The sequence below is a fragment of the Pelmatolapia mariae genome, linkage group LG5, assembly GCF_036321145.2.
Source record: "Pelmatolapia mariae isolate MD_Pm_ZW linkage group LG5, Pm_UMD_F_2, whole genome shotgun sequence".
NCBI classification, from domain to species: Eukaryota; Metazoa; Chordata; class Actinopteri; order Cichliformes; family Cichlidae; genus Pelmatolapia; species Pelmatolapia mariae.
Window position 1 is genome coordinate 31227564 of NC_086231.1, and position 26688 is coordinate 31254251.

At 42.3% G+C, this 26688-nt stretch overlaps 1 protein-coding gene across 1 annotated transcript; it reads right to left on the reverse strand.

The window, feature by feature from the left end:
* Positions 1–5521: 5521 nt before the first annotated feature.
* Positions 5522–24815, reverse strand: rybpb (RING1 and YY1 binding protein b). The gene is made up of 5 exons (XM_063474765.1): positions 24661–24815; positions 23924–24049; positions 9313–9618; positions 9126–9224; positions 5522–8793 (listed from the first exon to the last, which is right to left on the reverse strand). Exons 1-5 carry the CDS (start codon positions 24684–24686, stop codon positions 8544–8546), a joined length of 807 nt encoding a protein of 268 aa, XP_063330835.1. The 5' UTR covers positions 24687–24815; the 3' UTR covers positions 5522–8543.
* Between the last annotated feature and the right edge of the window lie 1873 nt (positions 24816–26688).

Genomic DNA, 26688 nt, shown 5'->3' on the forward strand with positions numbered 1-26688 from the left:
AGTTATATTCCCATATACATCACGATTTCAGTGCATTTATGTCATGTGGCAGGTTAATCACTGTTTTTCAGCAACTACATCACTACATGTGAGATGCCAACTTGATCCCATTTAATTGCAAGCTGATAGCACACTGAAAGCTCATTGGCTCTGGCTAACTGCTGTCTTCACACACCAAAGACTGTTTGGCGACAATAACTGACTGCATGGTTTCAGACCTGGGCCCCATCTTTGAAGCAACCATTTCAAAGGCAAAGAGATCGTAAGTTCACGGGAAACAGTTGCAATCATTTTTTCCATATTGCAGTCTCCAACCATTGTTTTCACCAGTGTGACTGCAGCATAATGCAGATCAGTAGGCCCTCCCTGTCGGGTAAATATCCCTCAAACAGAATATTCAATTTGACCCCAGGACAGCAGTAAAAACACTAGAGATTTTTTTATTATATGAAAACGAACTATTGTAATAAAAATGAAATTCCATGAAGAGAAAATTAAGTTTTTGAATGAAACTTAAAAAAAAGAAGAAAGAAATATTAAGGAACCAAAAAAATTGTAATATCAAAATTTTGGACAAACATTGCTCTGCATTACCCAGAGGGAATGAGCCATGTTCCCTTCATGGGTAATCTCATCACCAAAGTGAATCTACCCTTAAAACAAACGTGAGCTGTTCACTTCAGCTGACTTTCTTATCTGTACAGATTACCAGCAGTGACAGAGGAAAGCAGTCGTGGGCTGGAGCTTTTAAATGCTACATTAGACGCCTGCTAACCTGCCCCTGGAGGGAGATGGTGATTGAAAGCTGTTGTCAGTATGAGGGCTCCCTCAAGTCATGTGTCGCTACACAGTGGGAGCTGCTTCCTCTCCTACAAACACACACTCCCTGCGACATCTCAATCAATAGTAGCCAACTCTGATCCATATACACGTCCCATTATCTGGCAGAGAGAGCAACTAAAGACGTGGACTAAGAAGCACCTGTAAACACAGGGCAGTTTTTTTAAAAAACAAGTAATCTATTACGCATTGCTCTTGTGTAAAAAAAAAAAGGTGTGTATTACTTTATGCAGTATTCTGTTAGCACACTCTGCCCTGCATTTGCGACATGCAGGTACCCACACGTCAGCAAAAATCCCTGTCCAAACAATGAAACAATGCAGTCATGTGAACAGGTAAGTACATCCCATAGAAACTGTTTGACATCTTTGAACAGTGTCTACATATAAATATTGATATACTCAAACAAACAATACAGAGTAGTCAAATTCTGAATACATAAAACAGAGCTGATGTACGTCACGTAAAAAGAAGCAGCAATACCCCCAAATAACATCTCCAAACCTCTGAAATTAGAATCAGACCAGATAGCAACATTGGCAGCGAACGAGGCTGACATCTGCAGTTATCTATGGGTCACATCTGGCCATGACTGTCAGCGCTGGCTCAGAGTCTGGATGCCTCAACTCTGCCACAGATCTACATAATGTAGGCCAGATGTCAGGGGTGTTATGGCATTTAGGGTGATATCAGGCCTATGTAGCATTTGCCATAAAACCCACATTTGGCAGCATCATAATTGAGCTGTAGTTTCCAAAAATAACAGAGTTTAGGCTTAGACTGTCAGGAAGACCCTCCGCAATCCAGTTCATCAACTGATATTGGTTTCGAGTAGAGGGCCAAAGATAATTCACAGACCAGCACGTGTCACTCATGGCCTCCACGAGAGATAAAGGCATGAAAGTTCCTCTTCAACTCGGTCTAAACTAAGCTACTCTGGTAAAGTAAAATAACTAAAACTCATCCTCGTTTCAGTTTAAATGCATTTGTCTGGTCGAACCTCAGCACTGGATAATAACTGTCCTGGGGCAGGCCCAAAGGTCATGCTGGGGGGGTCAACAAATGAACCCACATGCTCAGGTGTAGTCCTCCAAATGTCCACGGTTAAGATTAGGCGTTGAGATCCTGTGGTTAGTGGTTAGGATAAGCTGTCAGGTTGGAGTTAGTTTCTAAAGTGTCTGTTTAAGGTTAGGCCTTAAAAAACGGTGCTTAGAGAAGATGACCAGGCTGGATGCCCATAGTCCCCTGTTGCCAGATCCTGAAATTGTTCTGTAAGCTATAACTGATAGTAAAGCTCCCAGGAGATCCCGAGACAGCTGCACAAATGTCTACGCTGTTTTTGTAAGACTTTTTGGCTGTTTAGATCAATCAAGTGGAAATGCCATGTCATATCCTGTCTATGGAAACCATAGACAGGATATGAAGGGCTGCGCCATTACGAAGAAGTGTGACAACCATGAGATGTTCTGTGTCATACTGACTGCTTGGAATTTGTTGTACACCTGCTCAAAATCAGCCACCAGCTCCTTATCTTTTCTCCACGTTTAGCAGCAAGTTTTCCTCTGCAAGACTGTTCTTTCCCGAGAGCTCTCACCGCTGTTTGCAATCCAGTTGCAAAAATCACTGTGATGTTCTCGCTATGTCTGTGAATGCAGTGATTGGTGTGCAGCATGCACAGGAGGGGACTGAGCACACAACACTGGGGAGCTCCAGTTTTGAGCACCACAGTGGGGGAGGTGTGACTGCCAACTGTCACACCAGGAAGTGTGGCACTCAGTTTGCCAATTAGTTTCTTCAGGGAGATTCTATTGAATGTTGGGCTCAAATCACTGTATTCAGAAATAGGTGTTATTTTCAAAGCGCGGGACTATAGATTTGAGGGCAGCGGGAGTTGGATCCTCTGTGGATCGATTGTTTCTAAATGCAAAGCGATGAGGGTCCAGACTGGCTGGGATGCCAGTCAAAACAACTCTTCCGAATTGAGGTGATTGCCACAGTGCAGTATTCATTTAGACAAGACACTGCAGACTTTCCAGGTATAGGGATAATGGTGACTGCCTGGAAGCAGGTGAGATGCCGGCAATAGCATCAGCTAGCTGATCGGCACATGTTTTTAGTACACAGCCAGAGATGTTTTCATGCCCAGCAGGTTTGCTCATATTCACACTCAGCGGGATTCTTCTCACATCCACTGCAGATACTGATCATGCCAAGATCCAAAGAGCTCTCTAAGGCCCTCAGAAAAGGCTGCGAATGCCCATGAGATTTTATAAGATCTCAGAATATTTTGAAATAAATAACTTTAAGGAACTACTAGAGGTCTAGATTCCACAAGCGTGACCATTTTTAGGACTGGTTGGTTGCCGCAACAAATTTAGCCCAATAGCAGACTATAAAAAGAAGTCTCCAACAATCCCAGAATCTCATTAGAGCATCTGCAGATAACTCCTACAGCTGATCTTGGTGGTGATTCATCTACAATCACAAAGATATTTTTACAGAGTTGAACCACATGAGAGGTGCGCTTGAAAAAAGAAAACCCAGAAAAGAAACTGAGAAAAAAAATACCAGATTTGAAGTCCACTGAAAAGTTTTCGGGGGTGAAAACAGCGGTGCATGCAAGAAAATTGTCAGACATATCGCAACTGGTAGGAAGGCACCTACAAGTTACTGCTGTGAACTGGGGAGTTACGAGCTTCTGAAGCCAAGGGTGTGTTTTATTTTTCATATATCACATCTATTGATGTTTTTGACAAAGCACTAGGTGCGATCAAAACGTTTTAGGATCATCTTCATAAAAATCAAGAACCTAGACTGAAATATATCGGCCCGGTCTCACAGTCAGGGTCACCTTCATGAGTAGGGATGGGTACCGGTATCCGGTGCCAAACGGTAGTAACCAGACCGAAAAGCAGCGCACATTTCGGTGCTTTATTTCGGTGCTTTTTTTTCCTGAGCTGTGATGACTTTAGATTCTAGCCAATCATTTTACGTTTCCGAGGATAGTAGGCGGGGCCAGGTACGTACGTTCTTTTAGAGCAGAGCTACAGATTAAAAATGCCCAAGACCAAGCGGTCAAAAGTCTGGCTGTACTTCACAGCAAAAGATGTAAACTCAGCAGCCTGCAACAAGTGCTTTAAGCTTATACTGTGATACTGTCAAAGGAGGTAACACCTCAAATCTGATGAAACACCTGGCGACGCATAGCGTTTTTTTTAAAAGCCGAGAAATGCGCCGTCGTAGTTACATGCGGCTGTCTTCTTGTTTGATGGCAGATACTCCCTTCACCCTGGCCAAAAAGGCTAAAATGACCAAAGAAAAAGTGGAAAACAGTTAAACATGAGAGGTTTTTGGACAAAGTTTGTGTTTTTTCCATTGATTAAGCACTGCTTCCAGCCAAGAGTGATACCATATATGCCCCAAAGCTGCAGAAAAGGCTAACATTGTTATCTTTTTACAAAAAAACAGCTGAACATGAGAGGTTTTTGGACAAAGTTTGTGTTCTCCATTCTTTAAGCACCGGTTTGAGCACCGTTTAAGCACCGGCACCGTTTCAAAAGTACCAGTTTGGCACCGGTATCGGATAAAACCTAAACGATACCCATCCCTATTCATGAGCACGTCCAGACGAATTCCAGCACCGCTGCTATTTTTAGGTCTTTTCCTGGAAGACCCGTTTTACCACCACAAACTCCAAACTTGTACAGAGAGGGAATATAAGGTGTGTGTTTAAAACCGACTCGAATTTCATGTGGAGTTCATGGAAGCGCTGGTCTCCAGTTACGCATGAGCAGTTTTCAGTTTCCAAGCCTGAAGGCAGCACCATCACGTGAGGATGGAGACCAGGAGAATATTTGTGTGTATGTGTTGTATGAAATCATCCCTCAGGCCAAGACTATCAAGCGGATTTCTGCTGTAATGTCCTGAAGCATTTAAGGAAGAACATTAAACAACAAATTGTACTGGGGTGCGCATCATCTTAGGCAGTGTGTGAGTGCATTGGAGTTTCTTGCCCACACCACTGCTACGTTCGCTCTCCTCCTGCTGGACTTGCCAGATTTGCCTCCCTGCAACTTTGTCTGCTTCTTGAAGATAAAAGGAAGCTGGAGGATTCTGAGGCAATGGAGGCGACACAGTGCAGAGGGACAAGTTAACAAGGAAGATGCTGGCTTTCCACAGGCACATCTAAAGATAGCACCAGACTGAAAACGATGATCTTTAATGGCAGACTGGCCAGTATTTAAGTTTGGTACGGTTAATGACTTTTAGGCATTTCTCACATTTAAAAATGTGTTCAAAGAGCCAACATATTTTTTTGTCCTTTCTCAAGAAATTCCAATCAACTCGATACTGCCACTCTTCAGAGTTTGTAGAGTGCTTTGTTCCCATCACGTGAACAAACTAAGATCTGCTGACATTTGCTCAAACTTGCATGAAAGGTTTTTTTTTTAATGCCCAGTAAGTAAAAAACTGAATAATCACTAGATCAGTAAGTAATGTAATGAAATCTGATTACTGACTTAAGGAAAAGCAATGTCGTGCATTTGCTGTAACATAAGTACTGCAACGTGACTACAATGCTTTGTAACCCCGAACACTGAATGCGAACAGTATCATAAAAAGGACACAGAACAGCCAGAAAATAGATAACTTTAACAATTTTATTTGTGAAAAACTACAAGCAAAATTCATAAATAGACATTTCTATTTGAAGCAGAGGAAAATGATCGGGTTAGCCTATAAGCGCAAAGTCGTGCACATGCCAGAAACATGTATTAGTTCAACATTATAAGCTAGACAAGGAGCTGTGATCTGCTGAAAATGCTGAGTACATTTCCACACCAGGAACATAATGTGACCATTTCACAAGGGAAAACAATGACACATCAGCTATAAGTTAAAAAAAGAAAAAAAGAAAGAAAAGAAGAAAGAAAAAACTAAAACTGGATTAAACAAAGAATGGATTATTGTTCTCTCCCTACTTTTTTTTTAATTTTACTTTTAAACAGAGCAATAACTTTAAAAGCATTGTACAAGACATCGTTATAGGAAGAAATGAGTTTGTATAATACACGTAATTGGAATTCACGGTTAAGGTTATACAGTCAGTAAACAAGCATTCTATATTTGGGTCTGACAAACAAAGCTAAAAAATGTAACCATCTTTACACAGTAAATTAAGGTTACTGGTCGCACACAAGAACAGAACTGCTTGCGCGGGAAGGAAACAGGAAACAAAAAAAAAGACTTCAGCTCCAATGCCAGTATTCATAGTGTTTGCTTTTGCACCTTTTTAAAATTCTATATACAAGCAATAATTCATATACTCAGCAAATGGCCCATTTGTCAATAATTTAACCATGAATCCTTTCTGTTGGAGTACTCAGTCAAAGTGAATGTGGTTGCAGATAAGGCAGGTGAAAAGATGGCTTTTTAGGCCCATTTCTAACAGATTGCATTACAAAGCAGGGTTTCATTCTCTGTAAAAATTGGACAAAACATTTCCCCTCTGACCAGCAGTCCCACTTTTTTTTAAAGTTCTATTCACATTGCTTTTCCTCACTTTGAACACTGATTCCATATTTGTATGCAATAAAGTACATAATTACATATTAACCATCGCTCAGAAGGAGAAAAAAATAAACACATCTCCTGGACTGACAACACACATGATTATCATCCCTACGTGTGACTCTGGAAAGCGTTTGAGTGTACACAGATTAAATCCTGCCCCTCACTTCCTAGGAGGGTTTTTTTAGTTTTGGGGTGGAGGGGGATAAAGGAGGGGACGGTTATCTCTCGTAACCTGGCTTTTAGTTGCTCTGGGAGCGGCTCAGTTTGTGAGCTGGGGCCTCCGTTAGGGGAGCTGCATGTACAATGATAGTCCAGCAGAGCGAAGAGGGGCTCGCTAAGGCCAAAGTCTTAAGACCCAGAGCTCTTCCCACGCCCACACTGCTTCTCACTGTGTGCACGACGAGGCAACATCCACCACTGCGTGTGGAGCTGTGGTTTTCCCTCGACTCCGCTCACAGCATGATGACCTCTGCCCCAATTTAGCCACGCACAGAGATGAGTGGACAATAAGAACACCATTTACATGGATTATATTAGTCTTTATTTAAACTGTTATTCATCTCACACATTAGATAATTGCATTTCAAATTGTTATTCATCTGTCTATGTATCATGTCATTATGAAATTCCTTTGGTCCTTCAATAAATAAAACTAAGATATCATATACACATTTATTCTTTATACAATTTCATACAGTTAAAAGGAAATTATGTTGGTCTAGTATCAGCTAAGGTGAACGTGAATTAAAACCCTTAAATAAGCCTTGCTGCATTAAAATTGAAAGAACAATTGTCTTCTATTTAACTACTGCAATATTGTTTTGCCTTCAATGACAGGAGTCTTAAATTAATACAAATAAAAACAAGTCAATTGAATTGTCAATCTTTGTAAATTGTTCTCGTCTCTGCACTCTGTTTTCTGGGTGGACTTCAGGACCACAAAAAAAGAAAAGAAAGAAGGTGAAGGAGGAAAAATAAAGTAAAATCGACTCACAACAGCTTGACACAACAGGTCTATTTTTACAGTTCGATATGGTTTTACCAAGTGGAACTGCTTTTAACCATCATTCAGTCACAACAGAAAATGCTCTGGCTCCTCACCAGCTGAGAGGACAGCTCTGCCTTCAGCCAAAAAACTCAATATTTAAGTACCAAATGCAGAAAAATATTGACAGCTTTTAGTGTTTTACACAACAGCCTACACTGTACAGTTAAAGACATAAGATACTGTATAAGAGATCTGCTATAGCATACTAAATCATAGACAATCTAGTTGAAAAAGTCAGGTGTCTGAACTTTAGGTGACCTTCTTCTGATGCACAATGACCTGTACAGAAAAAGTAGATGGACCTGGAGGTCCCGACAGTGTTCAGTGAGACAGTGTTGTTGAGAAAAGTGAATGAGAATTTGATTCATCAGCACTTTGTCACATTGAGCGAATGGGCAATCCCAGATCTGCAAAACCGCTTCACAGTGTATCTAGCACCAGTGTGTGTATGTGTGTGAGTGAGTGTATATGTGTATTGTATCTGACGTGTGTGTTGTCCTATTGTTTTCAGACTGTAGTAAAAACACTGAAGGAACGATCGATCTGCAGAGCTACACAGCAAAGCTTCAACATAAAAAGGAGAATATCAAAGTATACAGGTGCAACAGGTAATAAATAAAGGTAATAATAGTTTTAAAGTTATTAAAAAAAGTGGTGGTTATTGTGCCCAGCGGAGAATTCTTCTTTACAAAAACAAAACAAAACAAACAAACAAAAAAAGTTGACTTGGCCTCACATCCACGTACAAATATAAAACAATACATACAAGTGTCTGGATGCTACTGGGGAGGGGGTTGAGGGGAAGGAATGAGGGTGTTATTCCGTGTAGGCCACCTCTCCTCGCCTGTGCCACAGGTGTAACCACGAGGGATATTCGCCAAGCGGGGGCGTTTGTTTTCCGTAAAAGATGGCACCGCACTGTTCCTCTTAGCATCCAGGGGAGATCGTGGAATGAAGGCGGGTCGGCGATGGGAAAAGGTGAAATCTCTCCCCCTGTGGGATCCATAGTGTCCAGAAACATGGGAAAAGGGGGGAGCGGTGCAAGGGTGGGTCATAGGTGATGGAGGATGGCAGCGGGACCTCAGAACGATTCGTCATGCCCCACAGAGAGATCCCCTTTTGGGGTGGAGGCGCGTGACGAGCCCTTGTCCATGCTCTCGGAGCCGGAGCTCTGGTGCTGCTGTTCGGAGCCCGCGCTGGATGTGACGGTGGATGAAGATGTGGAGGAGGAGCGGGTCTTCTCCTTAAAGTCTGTTATGATCACCGTGACGTTCCCTACAGTGATAGCCAACTGCTGGGCAGTACTCCGGTCAATGTTCTTCAGTTTGGGCCTGAGGAGCAGAGAAGGAGAAAAACTAAATATTAGTAGTCACAATTGCCAACTACAATATGTGCATCTCAGCAACAACAATGGGAGGCTTCCAGCACTGTGGGGGTGGTTACACTAAATTGCTCAATTCATCGGGTGACACATGCACAGTCAGAACAAGTGCATCAAAAGTAAGAGTGGGCGTTTAGTGTAAAAGATCATTTGTGAATCAGCTGAGCTTTCCCACTAACCTTGTGCTAGATGAGTTTCTCTGACAAGAATTACTGCATAGTCATACAAGTTAAACCACGTGCTCTGTGAAACACATGCAGAGCAGGAGAGTGGGCTACGCACCTGGAAATGTGAGAGTTCTTGTTGGTCTTGGTTGCTGATTTGCCAGACTGTATGCTGTGTTTGTCACTGGGTGAACTCTGATGGCTGTCAGATTTGGGTCTGGAGGAAAACAAACGCACACAAGTGAGGATTGATATCAGCACCACTGCAGGCATGCAGAAACATGCGCTGTGATTCGTACGCTGACCTGGTCTTTTTGCTGCTGGGCTTCTTCGTCAGAGCTGGGCTGATGTCCTTCTCTCTGTCGGGTTTGTCTTTGATTGGCTGCTCCTTGTCGCTCTTTTCCTTCTCAGGGGTGTCTCCCTCTGGCCTCACTCTCTCTGGACGTTCGACCTGTGGGCGTCCTTCTCCGTTGGCTCGCTCTCCTTCACCCTCCGGGCGCTCCTTGTCTATGCGCTCGCTCCTCTCTCTCCGCTCCTTCTTGGGTGGGGGAGGCATTGGGTATTGCTGAGCCACCTGCTGGGCAACCAGCTGGGAGTTGATCCGGGGTTTCCTGTGGAGGAGATCCAAGGCACAAACATGGATTAGCCTTGTAGTAGAGCTGTGAACTGACTTTGGCCGCAGACCAACGTGGTCATGCTACAGCTGACGAAAAGAAGCGACTGAACGTAGAGGTCAGCGGGGGGGAAAGGCTTGCTGCTCCCAGCTGCTGCACAGGCAGGTTTGTGCAGCCGCTTCCTGGCGGAGCAGCTCTATTTTAGGACTAATCTCATTAGCTCACGGTCGTAATAAAATGAATGCATAGGATCACAAGGTGGGACATTTGCAGCACGTCACTTAGGTCCTCTAATCTGATTAATGTAGGGTTGGCCCAATTTGTCACAGATTGAGATTCGGCTGGACGTGGTATTGCTGCTCCCTCTCAGTGAGCTCACCAGCAACCACAGAGCCCTTTTTTATAACTCATTTGAAAACACAAATAATCACAAACCGCAATCTGACTGAGCATTCTTATTCAGCTGAGACAATAAACACAAGGAAGATAAATGTCACAAGCAACTTCTAATTACCCAGAGAGGGAGGTTCACATAAAACAATTTGTTTCTGAAAACATCTTTTCTGTGGTCTCACGCCACGGAACTGCTGAATAGGGAAGTTCTGAGGTAACCCAAAGTCTGAGGGACTGAGCCAAAACACACACCTGCTGACAGCATCGGGGGGGGGGACTCGGGGGAGAGGGAAAGATGGCTGTAGTCTTCCAGAGACTCAGCAGAGACCAAACCGCAGCCAGCAACATGGATAATCACAAGCCAGCACTGGGCAAGCGTAGTGAGGAGTAAACCACAAGTACGATCACACACACAAACATGCACTCGAAAAGCTTAGCGTGCAAACAAACAGCCTGGCACAGCTTGATGGCTGCTCAGGGGCCCTTTCAACAGGAACAAGTTCTACTAGTTAGATGTGCATACCCAACCTTTCCAAAACCAATTCTAATCTTGGCAGGAAGTTTCTTTTCTTTTTTTTTTTTGCAACAATACTCCAACAGAGCAGAAGGCAGCCCTCATCCCTTGACCTCTGACTGCTTTAGTAAACCTGTGGCCAAGGAGTGAGGCTTGAAAGTTGTAGAAACTCTGCTGGTCCAAGTATCAGTCATCATCAGTATCAGACAAACAAGGGTTACTGCTGGAAAATGAAGCTGTAGTGTGTCAGACTGTTTTAAGTGGCTTGCTGTAGAGAGTGGTTTTCAGACAGCAGCTTAAGTGGCAGGCCTCAGTGTTTCAATTTAGCAACATCATATTGCCACTCCTGTTACTCTTGTTTCTGCACTTAAATCCTCACACATCTTTCACAATTGAATCTCCGCTCTCAAAGTCTCCCAACCTTTTAGTGGCCCACTGCTTATAAACTCAGAGCTGTGTCCATCTTTTCTGTTTTTTTCTGCTGATTCGCTCCCAATCCTCAACTGCTCCATCAAGCTCGTTTATTCTCCTCCTGCTGTGAACTATTACAGAGTGAGAAGGAAATCTCTTTGAGGAGAGGGTGGGGACCCGCAGCTGATCAGAAGACAATCAATTGGGGTATAATAGAGCATCATGTTGTAATGCTTGCACTACATTCCAATCAATACAGCAGCTGTGCTGAATGCTGATGAGCCCTGGGCTGTTGATCCAGGATCCATTAGCTGCTGTGGTTCTCTGGAGCCCGTTTTCCTTCCCCTCCTACCTGCTGCCCCTGTGTGTGGCCTCGTTTTGGGAGTGTTCTGTGGGTGAAAATTAAAGCTGGGAGAATTCTCATCTTTATAATTGCCAACCCTATCCTATTCCCATCAAAGAGATCCCAATTCCACTTTAATTTGGAGTAATTACTTCCTGTGCTGAGTATGAGAGGTCCTAATTGGAAAAGCCAAACTAAACTCAGCAAAGCTTTTAAATACAAAGTGATGAATTTAGTAACTACAGTAATGGACTTGTACCCTGACACTAGATGTTGTGTGTCACATCTCCAGGGAGATAAAGCGTAATGTTCGATGACATTAACATGAATTCCTGACATAGGATTTTCCTTGTCCTGTCTCGATGAAATAACGTGGGAATTCAACAGATCTCTGGAGTGCCTCATTCAGTATCATCATCATGCTGGAAATATGCACAGCTAACAAAATATGAACGTATTCAAGGTTTTCACTCAACCACATAAAAAAAGAAAAAAATAATAAATCCACCGCCACGAGTAAACAGACAGGATCCAACAGGACCTGATATCATCCTTTGTGGCAGTCAGTGCTGTGAGTCAAGGAAGTGGTGAATGAGTGAGTGACTGATAAGCCCATTGCAGAATTGATGCCCTGGTCAGAGCTTGAGATTTGTGTCGACAGCACTGGTGGCAGCAGAAGCCGTCCTGCTGGTTAGCCGGTGATTCAGTGCCAGCTGTAAGTCAGCCATGAGCTGTTGCTGGCATGACAGAGCCACTGCTCTCTTTACCCCATTATTTATTCGCTGACCATACATCGTGACTTTGCACAGTGCTGCTCTGTGGCTCATTAACATGGCGTTCTGCATGACACTACGGTGTGCGCTACTGGATTTCATGAAATAATAGAGGCCCTGAAAAAGTCTCCTGCTTAAAAACCATTACGGTTCATTACTGAATTATTCCACATTGTTGAACATGGGAGTGTACTAATTAAACTACAACACCCCTAAAATTACTTTTACAAGTGAATATCCAAATCAAATAAGAAGCATCTATATAGCACAAAGGAAAATGGATACTGGGAGTAGGACCAAAAGTAAACCCCAGGGTCCAATTGCAGAAATTGCTCCAACCTCCCACTGCTGCCAATATATTCCTGGTAAAGTGTGTGTGTGTGTAGGTGTCAAGTGTGTAAAGCCTGCTGTTGAATCATTTCCCACTGTGAGGGCTTACAGCATATTACCTCCCCTTCACACAACAATAGGCTGTGATTGACAGCTCCTCCCATGCTTGCCTCCAAATTCCACAGACCAGGGGGAGGGAGGAATGGGGAGCCTCCCTCTACGGGATGCCCTGAAATAACTATCATCATGCTTAAAAGCTCCTAATTCAGTCAGACTGACACCCATAGTTAGACTGCTCCACTCAGCCTGAACTGTCACAGAGGCAGACACACCTCTGCTCAGCTGGTGCTCTCACTGGTCAGGAGCAGCCGATACTTGCCAGCCAGGAGCAAAAGCTGAGGCTGCTATTTCAGAGGCAACTCTTTCTACCGAAACTAAAAACAATGAGCCTGAGCACTTCACAGAGAGAGACTAATGAAGAGAGGGAATGAGCGATGGAGAGTGCGATATACAGACAGACACAGAGAGTGAGAGAGAGAAGGAGGAAAGCCCTCATTAACACAGCTCTTTTATTTGAAGTGCTGTGTGGAGGACAAGCAATTATTTCCTGCCAAACTGAGTGAAAGCAGCGGCAGACAGCTGAGCAAAGAGGAGAGAGAGAGAGCGAGACAACTAAGAGACAACAGAGTTCTTTGGCCAAGGCCAGCCCGCTAAAGAGCGCAGACTATTTAAATGCCACCCGCTCCCTCATTCAGATATCAGCGCAGCAACAATGGGGGCTTCCTTTTCTTCAGTGATCTACAAAGTTGTTCCACAACTTGAATCCTGCATACATTCGTGGCCAACCTGACTTTCTCCACTCACAGCTGAAAGACTAGAGAGCCTCAGCCTGGAGCACATGTTTCAGATCCTGCATCTGAGAATGTCACGGGCTTTTAACATCTCGATCAATGGAAATCACACCTTATTTTTAAGTAATCGATTGTCCCACTCTGTTAACCTCATTATTCTAAATGATTCACAAACACAATTAAGAGGCTGATATTTGCTACACGTTAAATCATATTATTCTAGTTATTTTATACATAAATGAGAACAGACCCAGAACCAACCAGATGTCGAATGCACATCTTTATGTGCTTTTATAAAAATAAAAACTACATCAACTGGTTATCCCAGCACTATAACCACGGAGTAATAACCAACAGGCTTCATGTCCTGAGCAACAAATTCCAATAATCATCCTGTGACATCACCTTCATGTTTTGATGGGAGAGGAGGCTTCGAACCAGTATGGTTTGAGGATAGCTGCTGCAGCCAAAGCATATTCAAATATGCAAATTACAGGATTACAGGTATATACAGGTTTCTGATGATATGACTGTAGTATGCAAATTGCTTGCAAAGTTTTATTTATTAGTTTGTTTTTTGGACAACCCCTTTTAACAAAATGCAGCCACACTGATAGGAAAACAATTTTGTGCTCCTCCCAAAATGAAAAGTAACACATTCATCCTGCAAGGCTCCATCCATTTTCTTCTTGTGAAAATGAGAAGGACAACTGTCTGACTAATAACAGCTTTTGACAGCATACTGCCAAGTAATCAACCCCAAGACCTGGAAATTATAGCCCTACTGATGCTCTACATGCACACATATTTCTCAGCAGTTCCTTTATACTTGGATCTTTCTGTAGACTCAGTGTTTGCCACCCCTGACTAGAGTAAGCACAGGCCAAGAAGTGACAGTGCTGCCATGAATGTGGTTACTATAAGGTGGTGATTTGTCTGCACAGTTTCTCAGTCTGTTGTTTAATGCTCGTCAGTCTCTCTAGACTTTCTATGACAAGCAGTTCATGGGACCTGCCTACTAAACTGTTTGGTCTAACTGCTAATAAGATTTTCTCTGAAATGATGCGTAAAGTGGTATGTTCATGTCTAAGGTGAAAAAAAGTCATAATTCCCGTGGATTGCATGTTATTCATCTATAGCACATCCCACCATTATATTTAAGGAAAGTTAAAGCAAATTCAAACATAAAATCTATCAGCAAGATTTTTTTATTTTAATGAACTGTCACTTTGTTTGGCTGGAAAGAATTTACTTTAACTAGCAAATAATTCCTTTAGGCAAAAAAGAAAAAAAAAACATTTACAAAAATTTGTAATAAATAAGTAAAAGTACAAGGTGACAGATTTCAGAACAAAACCCAAAGACGTTCAATGCTTAGCACTTATTAAAGTCATCTCATGCTTTATAGCGTTCTTGTTCCGCACAGCTGCCCCCATTGAGCACTGCATGGTACCACATGAACCAGATCCCAACCTGCTACAGGTTAAGACAGGAACTGCCCTACAACTCACAGCAAATCTTCCAGAAGTTCTGAAGCAGTGAAGTTTTCAGTAACCAGACTGAGACCGACTGAAGAGGCAGCTGACTAAACAATGATCAGAAAATCTACGCAATCACTAAAAATGAAATTTTCAGTCTAAATAATCACAAGATCTGTCACCAATTGCAAAATATGTAGTTTTCCTTAGTTGCTGTAGTAAATCCAACTGTTGGATCACACATCCCTGGAAGGCTATTCCAGTTAAGTTTCACAAAGAACGTGACTTTTGACCTTACAGATTTATCAAAAACATGACATTAGTATCATTTATCAGCAGAAACTGGAAGAAAGTGGTGTGGCGCCTCCCTGCCTGCGAGTACAAGTGAACCTTGGTGCAAAGAACATCTCTCTCAAGGCGTTTCTGAGATATTGCATTGACAAGAATGATCAGCAACCTGAAGAATAATGCCTCCGGCTCACGACACTCTTGCATAAATATGTGAAAATGGGACACTTAATATAATTTGATGCCTTTTAATATAGCTGCATAGCCCACCATGGTAAAGAATGTGTGAGAAACACTGGCCTTAACTGACCCAAATCCAGTATGTACCTTATTTAATGTGAATTTAAATTGAGAAATTACATATACAAATTCCACTGAAGTGCAGAGCTTAGGCTCCCAGTGATGAAATTTTGCACCTGAAGAGACTGGAGCAGTGCTGTCACCTCCAGCCATCCATGGGTAAAGTAATGTGTGTAAGTGAGTGTGCTGCAGAGGCCGAAGCACCTCAAGAAGAGCCTGGGGCTATAGCTCTTCTCAAATCATTCTCACTGCCCACCAGAAGCATTAAGCATTCAGCCCTTCATCTGCTCCTTCCACTCAGGATTTTGAGGGCTTAATGTTAGAATCACTTCTTCACTTCTTGTCTCCACCACAAACATCTTAAGAAAAAGCAAGGAGCCAGAAATAGTATTTTTCCCGGTGGTAGCTACCATATAATGTCATATCATATCAGTTAAACTACAGGCTACAAACAATCACAAGGAACTCTGATTCAACAACCCACTTGTTTTTCAGTCAGCTTTTACTTGACTCTAGCTTGTGTGTGTGTGTGTGTGTGTGTGTGTGTGTGTGTGTGTGTGTGTGTGTGTGTGTGTGTGTGTGTGTGTGTGTGTACAAGCAAGTGTTCAGATTTGAACATGACTAAATACAGTGAATACCTGTTTTTATTCAGTTTACTTAAAACTACTTTTCAGTTCAACTACTTTTAAATTTCACACTTTGTGTTAGCACATAAAGCATAACTAGTTTTGTTTGATTATATTAGAAAAATAAACACAGAGAAGACAATAAAAAGGGAGGAATAAAACGTTCCTGGAGAACACTGTGATAACTGTTAATAACATGAACACACAGACAACTGCCCAACATTATTTAGCTAGCGTAATGATATTTTACAGCCTGCAGCTACAATCTGAAATTACACGAAGAGCAGTAGATATGAAATGTTAATTATTGATAGTTAAGCTGGAACATACAGACTTTGCAAACAAATTCTACACAACCCATTAATCTAAATTTAAAAAGCCTCTGATTCACAACTAGGAGATAAATTAGCACAAAAGCCCGATTAGACATGCATTAAGAATAAGGCTGCCTGTTTTTGGCAAAAAACCCATAAATGCTATTATATAGCACAATTTTTCATAAACTTAAAATTCAGGCAGTTACTGATGTTTAAACAATTCTCTAAATATAATTAAAATGAAAAGTAAATGAATGGATTATGGTTGCAGAGAGCTTTAGGCCTGGATTAGCAGGTCTTTTTGACAGTAAAGAGCATCTCCTAAGGGCAACTGCCTATCCCACCCAATCTGCTTCTGTTATGGGGAGTCTTGAGGGTAAAGACAGGAATGACGAGAATCCCAGGCTACAAAAGGCTTGTGTTCCTCAGGAGACCTGCACTGTAGCCATGGGGCAAGAGAAAGAGATGAGCCGGCAGCCAACTGCCGCGCACCGCTTAAACTGGACTGCATGAGAGACCCTGAGCGATCCAGACACAAAGGCAGCTGCAGGCAGCTACAAATCCTTCCTCGGGTTCAGCTACGAAACCCTGAGAGTTTTACTTCCTCTAGACTCATCTTGTTAACTGAAGGCTCTCTTTCAGTCAGCCTGACTCAAGCTGTAAATAGAGTACGTTTAGGCTTTTAAGTAGGGGGCCAAAGTACACCTCTGTAAAGGAAAGGCATGCACTTGATTTATAACAAGGAAAAAAACAAAAGAGCTTTGCAGAAGAAGAAAATCTGTTACTCGGAAAATCAGAGTAACAGATCAGCGGTTTTTTTTCTTGCTTCTTTTAAATTTTAACTTTAATCTATAGCTTAAATTAAAATCAGATTTATCACCTTACTGAAAACTTTAAAAGTGTCCTGTATTTTCTTTTGCTATAAATACCTGAAGATTATATACACACACAGTGAAACAAAGAATGCTTTTATTGTGGGTCTGGTCTCAGTTTCAGAACCACAGACATTACCCCCCCCCCCCCCCCCCTAGTTTCTATGAATTCAAAAAATAATCTACTCATGGTCCTCTGTGGATGTTTCTATCAAATTTTATTAGGTGTTCTATATAGACATTGGGTTCCTTGAAAGCACTGATACCTTTATCCTCATACAACAATAGAACAACAAGAAATGACATTCTGAGAAGAATTCACTGAAATCACTCCAAGATGTCTCAACTTTTCTCCAACAACTAAGTATTTTGCACCATGCTGACTGCTGTGGGCATGCATTTCTGCTTCTCCCAACAACCCAAAGAGAGTATGTCTGTATACCTTTATGTGTGTTTTAAAAGATAGTATATAATTGACAAATTTAAAGCACAGAAGTCTAATATGTGCAAAAAATGCTTTATCTTCACTTTAACTAGCCTTTCCTTGACTGACCTTTCAAGCTATGAACAGCGAGGCATCAAGCAGATTGACAGCAAGACATTGCAAAAGCACTAAGCACATATGAGCTTCCTCCCTCAGCAGCACTGTCACATTACCCTGTATCACTCATTTGTTTTTCTCCTCTCCACCACCTCTCAATCATTCTCTCTTTGCTCTTTTCCCCACTTGCTCGTCACTTTCTCCTCGTCCATTATCCCCCTCCCATCCTCCATAAATCCTGCAGCCTTTAACTACGTCTCTTCCTCACCTCACTTCACCTCTCTTCTGTTGCTTTGCCACGACTGTGCACAAGTTACCCGTCAACTGGATCACTGTATCATTACTGCTGTCCTATCATATTCTTACCCATTCACTTTAGAGAAAACACAGCCTGGTTTGGAATTTCCTGAGAAAAAAAAAATCACTGCCCTGCCAAAGGGGACACAACACCTTCACAGCAGGCTTGTGTTCTCCTTGTGTTCTACAAAGGGAACAACAGTTATCAAGCAAACAAAAACAAGATGTGAGGGAAACCCGACACCAAGAGGGCAAAGGTTCTGCTAAGCACGGCAGACAAGACTCTTTCTGCAGGATTTATTATGCACTATAACCTGTGGCTTGGCAAGACCAAACAATCAACAAGATCAAACCACTAGTAAGGTAGTCGATTCCTAATTCGCTCTCAAACTCATCATAAAATTTTGCTGTTCTCGTCCCATGGATGAATAGTGGTGCTGGTGGAAATGGAATAGGCTGTCCAGTCTTTCCCTCCCTGGGTAATGATGCGCTTCACTCTACTTTATCCCCCGGAGACTCTTGGCTCAGTGAGCACATCCCCCTTACAGCCAAACCCCCTCTCTCTTAATACACACACATAAATGTCCAGACACGACGCTCCCCTTCTGTCCCTTTACTGGTCCGTTTCTCTCCTGTCCTCTCCTTCTCCTTACTTACACTTAGCAACTCCCCCTCTCTTTGTCCTCACATGCTTTCATTCCTGTATTTTCAGAGGTCTCCTCGCTCCCTCACTGTCACAGTCATTTGCGTGCCTCGTCTTTTTCCTGAATGGGAGGAGCCCCCGGATTCAACAGCTCTCTCAACATTTCTCCGTTTTGTCAGATTGCCAAATTGGCTATTGTATTTAATCACTCACACTGCCAAATCCCATGAAGTAATTAAGAACTTTTAAATCCGGCAATTAACATGTAAAGATTAGGGCTACCCGCTCATGCTCAGGGCTTTGGTGCAGATGCTGATAATGCTGGATAAGCAAAAGCAGTTTCCTCTGAGTGGGGGCTGCAGTGGGGGCTTGTGCGAGGGAGTGCGGATATAAATTGAGCGCCCTCTTATGTAATTCCATTATTCCAGACAATCTGCCTTAATGTGACAGTGCGAGAATCCACGCTTTATAATAACCATTTCGTCATAGCATAAGACAGACAAAACACACACAGAGACACATGCAAACGCACTGACATAATTATACTATATGTGTATAACATATACATATACAAATACTGATGGACTTTCCTCATTTTTTAACCCTATACTAAAGATTTTAGAGCTAGATATCATTTATATTCCAGCCACTCTGAATCTCCTTAAGGACAATAACTGAGAACGTTTGACTTAAATGCAGCATGTTTGCAACAGTCATAAGACACAAGACGAGGTAACATGAAATGCAGCTGACTGGAGAGAATTAACTTGTTTTCACTTAGAGCCTCACTTGTAAATGTGGAAAAAAAATAAGCCATATTTTTAGCTAAATCAAATTAAAAGAAAACATTAGGAGTGTTCAAAAGAGTTTACATTTTAGGCTAAAAGCCTGGAATGAAGATTTGGAAAATTAAATCTCATCAGAGGTTTAGAGATCAGCTTGTGCTGTAAGTTATATGCCTCAGATTAATAAACTATAATGGGTTAATTCAAACATATGCAACTCCTGCAAAGAGCGATGATTCAAATAAAGTAAAATATTTTAGACGTATGTTCTAAATACACAAAAGGTAACAGTGTTTCACTATGTTTGTAGTGCAGAAAGATTAAAACATTTTGGAAAGAGATCAGAGGGACTTTTCACTGCTACTAGACTCAAAGATATTTTTTTACTTGGATTGCATCACGAAGGATGAAATTTTTAATTAGAGTGCTATACTTTCTTTACTTACATGCTTTAACTTGTCCATCTGCAGTCGCTGCGTTTTAACTAGACTTAACCCAAATTGAATATTTTCTTTTAAAATGATTCATTAGAGTTTGAGAGTTAACTTGTAAGACCTTTGAAAACTATTTTTGAAGGTTCAGGTTCTGCCGCCTTGCTTGAGTCTAGGCATCAAATAAGCTGCACATTTGCATTTAAGCTTTTTTAAACCAAAACGCAGTACTGCATTTTGCTTACGTGTCAGAGACACCCATTTATCCTGTTTTATACAAAGCAGAGATGAAAGCTACTTGAAATGGTTGACTACAGAGTGGAGATAACAGCGCAGCAGTCAGAGACTGAGGTACCTCAAGACTTCCTGTGATCTCCACCATCAATCAACTTTAGAGGGCTCCTAATGGTTTCTCTCTAGGCCCCGGGGCTGCCAGAGGTACATACCAAACACAACCACAAAGCAAACTGATGCACAGCAACACAGTGTCACATTCACACAGTGATCAGGTTCAGATGCCAGAAACATTTAAATATGATAGCGACCACCACAAGGGATGCTAATGCAAGACCTACTCCAATTACCAAAGGAGTGGGCACTGACTGCTGAGGCTGAACACCCGGGCTGTTTGGACTTGTAGATTAGCAGGAGGTCAGGTGCAAAAGCAAGGGTGCTTTTTGTTTAAGAGTCAAGAGTGGCAGAGGGTACATTTAGCCTACTTGGGTATCATGTTTCAACACTGAGCTGAACTGGGTCAACAGGTTCGTTAGGCTGTACTCAACTGGGGAAGACGGGGCCTCTCCCTGCATGCTGATGCCACAGTCTTGTTCTTGTTAATGCACATTTTTGTCTCCATTAGCATGAATCACAGGTGAATATCTCACAGCTAACTACTTTTCCTTTCGCTGTCAGGGGACAAAGTGTGATTTAAGTCACCATCTCCAAATCCGCAAGACCCATGTCACTTGTGTGTCTCCCATCAACACCAGATGGGTGTATAACGAAACATGATTGACACGAGAGGATTTTTTGTATTACCTGGTTCAATGAAACCGTAAAACCACATGTGCAATAACATGCATCACAACAGTGACTAACAACTTTGTTAACCCAGGATCTCTTCTTCACTGTCTGTGGGTGCTCACATTAATGGGGCTGTCTTATGCGTCATTTACTCATCCACAGAAGTAACACAAAATGGATCAACTATGCGTATTTAACAGATTTATAATGAATAGCCTACCCCCCAAAAAAATGTCAAAAGCCAAGCCAACACTAGTACTGCAAGTAAGGAAAGAAGGCAACAGAGCAGAAAAAAATATTCATACGTAAATATATTTATATCTCCACTCAGCGCACTGTCAGTGCTGGATTTTAATTTGTGATTTGACAGCTGCACATTAGAGCTCTGACACTTTCAAACTGACACATTTAAACATCAGTGCATTCAGCTCTAACACGGTCTTATAGCTGAATGTTAAGAGATGTAGAAATCACTAAAGGTTTGGGGGTTTTTGCCAGATCGTAGCTAAATAATTTCTAGTGATTTATAAATCCTGCTGATAAATAGCTTATAAACAAACTGATTAATTTCTAATCTGTGTTTTATGAGCTGTAATTCCTGCAGTGTAAAATGGACTTGGCAGCAAATTAAAAATCTACGTAAACACATATATTCTCTCTGTAACCAACTGCATAAAAATAAATTCCTGTGACTACGGCTTCCTTCTGAGGTGTTAGTACGACAGAGCTCATCAGACTGCATACCGTTTTTCTTGAGCAAAGAATCTATATCGTACTGGCAGCATGTCCTCAGGGAATGAATCGGTGAAAAAAGGTGGCATTTCCAGGCAATTTTACACTGAAACTCTGAATATAACCTGCATTGGACCAGGTTGCATGCTCAGCATAAGTTGCTATGGTGATCTAAGCAGGCAAAAGGAGAAACACGTGCATGACACTGAAAACTCCCAACATCGATACTGCTTTGTAGTACAGCCCTCTGGTGTCTGGCTTCGTGCACACTGTGAGGATAGGATGCATTAAATTCAACAGAATGAATTATTCTGATACTGGATTCCCAGACCCCCCAGACTCAAAACGTAACTAGGAAATAGATACTTTGTTAGCTGGTTAGTACCTGTTGTACCCAAACATATTCAATAACAGACAGAGTTTTGTGACTGACCAGATGTTGATGGCCAGGACACAGAAAAGGAACTCTATATCGTGGAAGGAGTGAAAAGAACCAGCTTATGCACAATCACCCTGCGCAAAACAAGCTTTTTCAAACTTGCTTTAAAACACAATCATGTCACACTGACTGAATAAATCAATACCCAGCTTCGCTCATCTTGTAGCAAACACAAACTGGCGATCCAAATCAAACTTCAGCAGCGAGGAGCTCTAATTAGCAAACACGTGTGTCCTCATGCATAAACACACATCCAAAGTAGAGCCCCAGATAAAAGCAGCAAGACAAACATCCACACACAGCCTTAAGTGTAAATCATTTAGCTGAGAGCATTTTGCTTCGTCCCGAGCTTTGCTGGAATACATCAAACAGTGAAGAAAAAGATGGCTAATTAGTACTCATTAGAATAAGAGGCAGTCCCACAACTACACAGCTGCATTAATCAAAGGTTAACTATTCAGATCAAACAGGAATGTGTGACAACCACACCGATGATGTCATGCGCTTTACCAAATAGAGAAAACTGGACTGTTGCCAAAGCTTGGTAAATGGGGATGGAACAGGAAGGCTATGACACACTCGTCTCCGCTTCCTGCTTTCATACAGCGTGCTCAGCCTACATCATCAGCTGTGGTCTTAAACTACACGCTGCTGGGAAAAAAAAAGATCAGGGGGGAGGGGAGACTTACAATTAAGATCGGGCTCAATCTTTTGGGTTCTCAGCAAACCAGTGTAGTGTTTTCTCCCCATATGTGCCAGGAGTGTCAGACAAGCCGCTTATGGTAAAACCACAGCTGTAAAGGTTAGAATGCGAGGGAACTTGTCAACCTACCCACAAATGACTCATCTGTCTCTCCATTACCACTATGTGACTGGTGACATTAGCACACAAACACAGGTCACGGCACACGCAACTTATCATCAAAAACATTCCCCAGAACAGAAAGAGTAGGCGTGAGTATACACAAAAACGAAAGGGAATCCCGTCAAGAAATTCAAGTTACACAATGATTTCATCTCGGTTTCCCATAAAACAATGCCTTCTGCTGACATCACAGATTTTATTCTGAGTTAAACTTAGGGGAAATGTCTGGAACACTCACACAAACCCCGTTACTATAAATGTTGACATTCATCTAGAGCAATATCTGAGAGCAGATTAAGGAGAAATAAAACAAGTTTGACTTCTGGTTAATAATTTACATGTTTTAGACTGATGAATATGATTTTCAAGACACAAGGCCATGCTTTGAAATTAGAGTGCCTTAAACTACTTGGCACAGGTAGTAAAAAAGTCTGTTAAGACTTTTGAAATGCCAAAAATTCATGTTTAGTTTGCATCCAAACGCCAATCATAACCACAAAAATAAACTTCCCATCAGTCTCAGGCACAATAAATCCGACTGTGTGAGTGTTAAATGACAATCTGCAATCCTACAGGTAGGTGAAAGGCGCGCAGACACATACGCAATTCACCTTGTTTGACTCCATGGGGGGTTAACAAGGGAAAAAACAAAAAACAGCTCCTTCGATGTTGTGGATGCATCGTAGCTGTACAGCTATCATCAAGAACGGTCCCTCTTCCCCACCCCACCCCCTTTGGCTAGTGAAGCACGCAGCCTACCTAGACGGATGCATTAAAAAAAAAAAAAACGCGAAATACAATGTTTAGCACGCATAAGACGAGAAACTACAGATAATCCAGACAGCGGCGGGATGTGTTTGCAAAGACTGTCCATCAACAAGTCCCCATTCACTCACGGACAAATAGGCTGTCGATCAAAGTTGTCATTCCCATAAATTGCGATGCAATGCTGCTGCAGCCAGGCAAGGCAAGGCAAGGCAAGAGGAGGAGGAGGGGGAGACGAGACGCTCAGACGAGTGGGAGAGCGAGGGAGAACGAGAGCTACGTTACCTTGTGGATGTGCCCTTCCTCACATCGCAGATGCTGCATTTGAAAGCCTCGGCGGTGTTCCTGAAGGTACAGACGCTACAGTCCCAGTAGCCGTCATCAGCGGTTTGTTTGGCTTGTCTTTTTGGCCTTACAAACGACACAAATGTTAAGGTCAAGTTAGTTTCTGAAATACCACAGATATAATTCACGAATAAACAAGAAAGGGGATTGTGACAAACAGAGCGCGTTGTGTAATAAACGAGCTACTCAGCAAAGCCCGGGGCATGGTGGTGTTGTCATTAATATTGGGTTCGAGTCCCGGCAGTTAGAGCTCCTTGGTTCATAAATCTCCACAGCGGCGGAGCGAGCGACTATCCACAACGTCCGATTGTATCGCCAGCTAGGCTAGCGGGCAGGCAAGCATTGCTAAAAATTTCGGCATCGAAGCTTAGCATGTCGGCTAAAAAAACCAATATCAAATAATGCCCATTTCGACATTGACCCTGCAAAAGGCTTCGTCGAGACGCAAGAGCGTTTCAGGGAATGCCAGGCGTATCCTCGGAAAAAATTCCCTTTGTCTGTTAACTGACTGGGCTGTAAAGCAGCGAGTAGCCGCCATAGTGACTGCACTATTCTAGCTAGCTGTGGCATACCAACTGAAAAAGGGAGAAACGATCCCCGTGTGAGAGAAACGCATCTAAATATCGAGCTCGAAACGCGCAAAACAAGTCGAAATCGACAGCGAGCGGTCGCATTACCTGGTAGGGCTCTTTTTGTCACCCATGGTGAAGAACAGTCCTCGAAAATAAGAAGAAAAAGGGCCTCCTTTAATTGTCAGTGAGTGTAGTATGGTCCTGGTAGAGCCGCTGTTGAAGCTGTTGGCAGACAGGCTCCACTCAGTGCTGGCTCGAGGCACGGCACAGCGACTGACTGCACTTCAGCACGTGACCAGCAAATAGCCAATCACATCTTCCATGGGTTTAAAAGTCTGGCTTGGATATTTAGTAGCTATTTTAATAACTACTACAGATATTTGACAGACCGCTCCTTTACCCACACACATACATATCTACAGATTGCAGTGTCGCAGCGCTGATACAGCTTGCAACTCTTGCGATTAAACAAACATACACAGAACTTGTAAAGCGCATTAAAAGCGCTTCATAAGTTAAATGAGGAAAGAAACAATACAGGGAAACAATAAAGAAACGGAAAGAAACGTTACACTGAAGCTATTCACAGAAAAAAAAACATATATATACGACATAGGTTTGCCAAATAGACAAATGTGTGTTTTTTCTTTTTTTTTTCTTTAATCATGTCAACAATTTGATATTTGCTCCATTTCAATCAGTTTCACTTACAACTTCACCAGGACTGCTTGCTATTATCTGAATGAAGAAGCCCAGGTACGTGCAGGTGAATCTCCATGAGCACGCAAACATCATCACGTAATTAAACCCTACACTTAAACTCTATAAAAAGTGTTTTCACATACATTATGTCCACTTAAATGTGCACTGTTTGTCACAAAAAGCAATGCTCTTGCATTTAAAATACAAGAACATCCACTGTGAATAGCCACATTTGATCATTCAGTCTCATGGACCGTATTACTCCTCATCAGAAAATGCCTAAGTGGGAAAGTTACTGTTTACTCATGCAGGCACAAGTAACTCTCTGGGTCTCCTGACTGATTCTAAACTATACAAAGACACAGAATCCTTATACAAGAGAAACTTTTATTCACTGTACCCTCCCGGCTCTAACAGGCTGCATCCTGGAATGTGCTGGAGCAAGCAGTGCACCTCTTGCGCGCCTCCACTCTGCCCAGGACAAGGCTCTCTGTGGGGGAGGCCAAGCGTGAATCATGTAGGCTCATTAGCTGCTCTCCACGACTCCAGGTCCTATTGTGAATCCCTCGCCTTTTCTGTTTGGAGTGAATATCCATGCCTCCACGTTAGTTTGCCCTCCGCCCAGTGATTACCTCTGCTTAGCTCATAGCATGCTGCTCTAATTGAGCTTCATCACGGTGGCCTACTGATAACTACAATTCAGTCAAAACAACATTAAGCATTGCCTCGCTGGTTCTGTAATGAGTTCCTGGAAAAAAACTATGTTTTTTTTTTTTGTTTGTTTGTTTTAACTTGCAAGTTATACACCGCTCACTCGCACAGAGTGTAGTGAGTCGAGTTAATTTGTATTCACTGTATGATTCCTTGGAGCAACGTTTTTCTTTTTCTTTTCTTTTTTTTTTTGGAAAGACCACAACATTTGTGCAGGCCCAGCTAATTTATTGATACAACACGGATGAAGAGCATATTAAAGGAGGTGTTTAGGAACAGAACATCTGGCCTGAAGGTGAGCAAAGTGCTCTTATGATGCAGATTCTTCTCTCCCTCATCAACTGCAACCTTAAGCAAGGCGCTTGCATTACTCACAGACGATTTCACAAAACAAACAGTTAGCCCTCATCCATTATTTATGAGAGGTGAGGAGCCGAGTTTGAACAGCATGGCATTAAGGTGGTGAAACAAATCAGGGGTGAGCTACGCTGAAAGAACTTTGAAGGCATTTTATGATGCCGAGGAGGATGACAGTCATGCCAATCACTCCGGTGCAAAACTGCAAGAAATCTAATTCCACCAGGCTCGAAGAAAGTGCGAGTCGCTGTCAGATTGTTGGTTTACCTGCAACTCAGAACTGTTGAGACTCGATCTGACTGCATCCCTCATCTCAAACAAGCACTTTGTTTGAAGCGTGAAGCAGCCTTGAATTCCAATAAC

Excerpts from the sequence above, each read along its gene's own strand:
- rybpb (XM_063474765.1), bottom strand. The coding sequence starts at position 24,686 with ATGGGTGACAAAAAGAGCCCTACCAG. Across the intron at positions 9,619-23,923 it reads AGGAAGGGCACATCCACAAG|GAAACCCCGGATCAACTCCC; the intron begins GTAACGTAGCTC and ends TCTCCTCCACAG. Across the intron at positions 9,225-9,312 it reads CCCAGCAGCAAAAAGACCAG|ACCCAAATCTGACAGCCATC; the intron begins GTCAGCGTACGA and ends GTTTTCCTCCAG.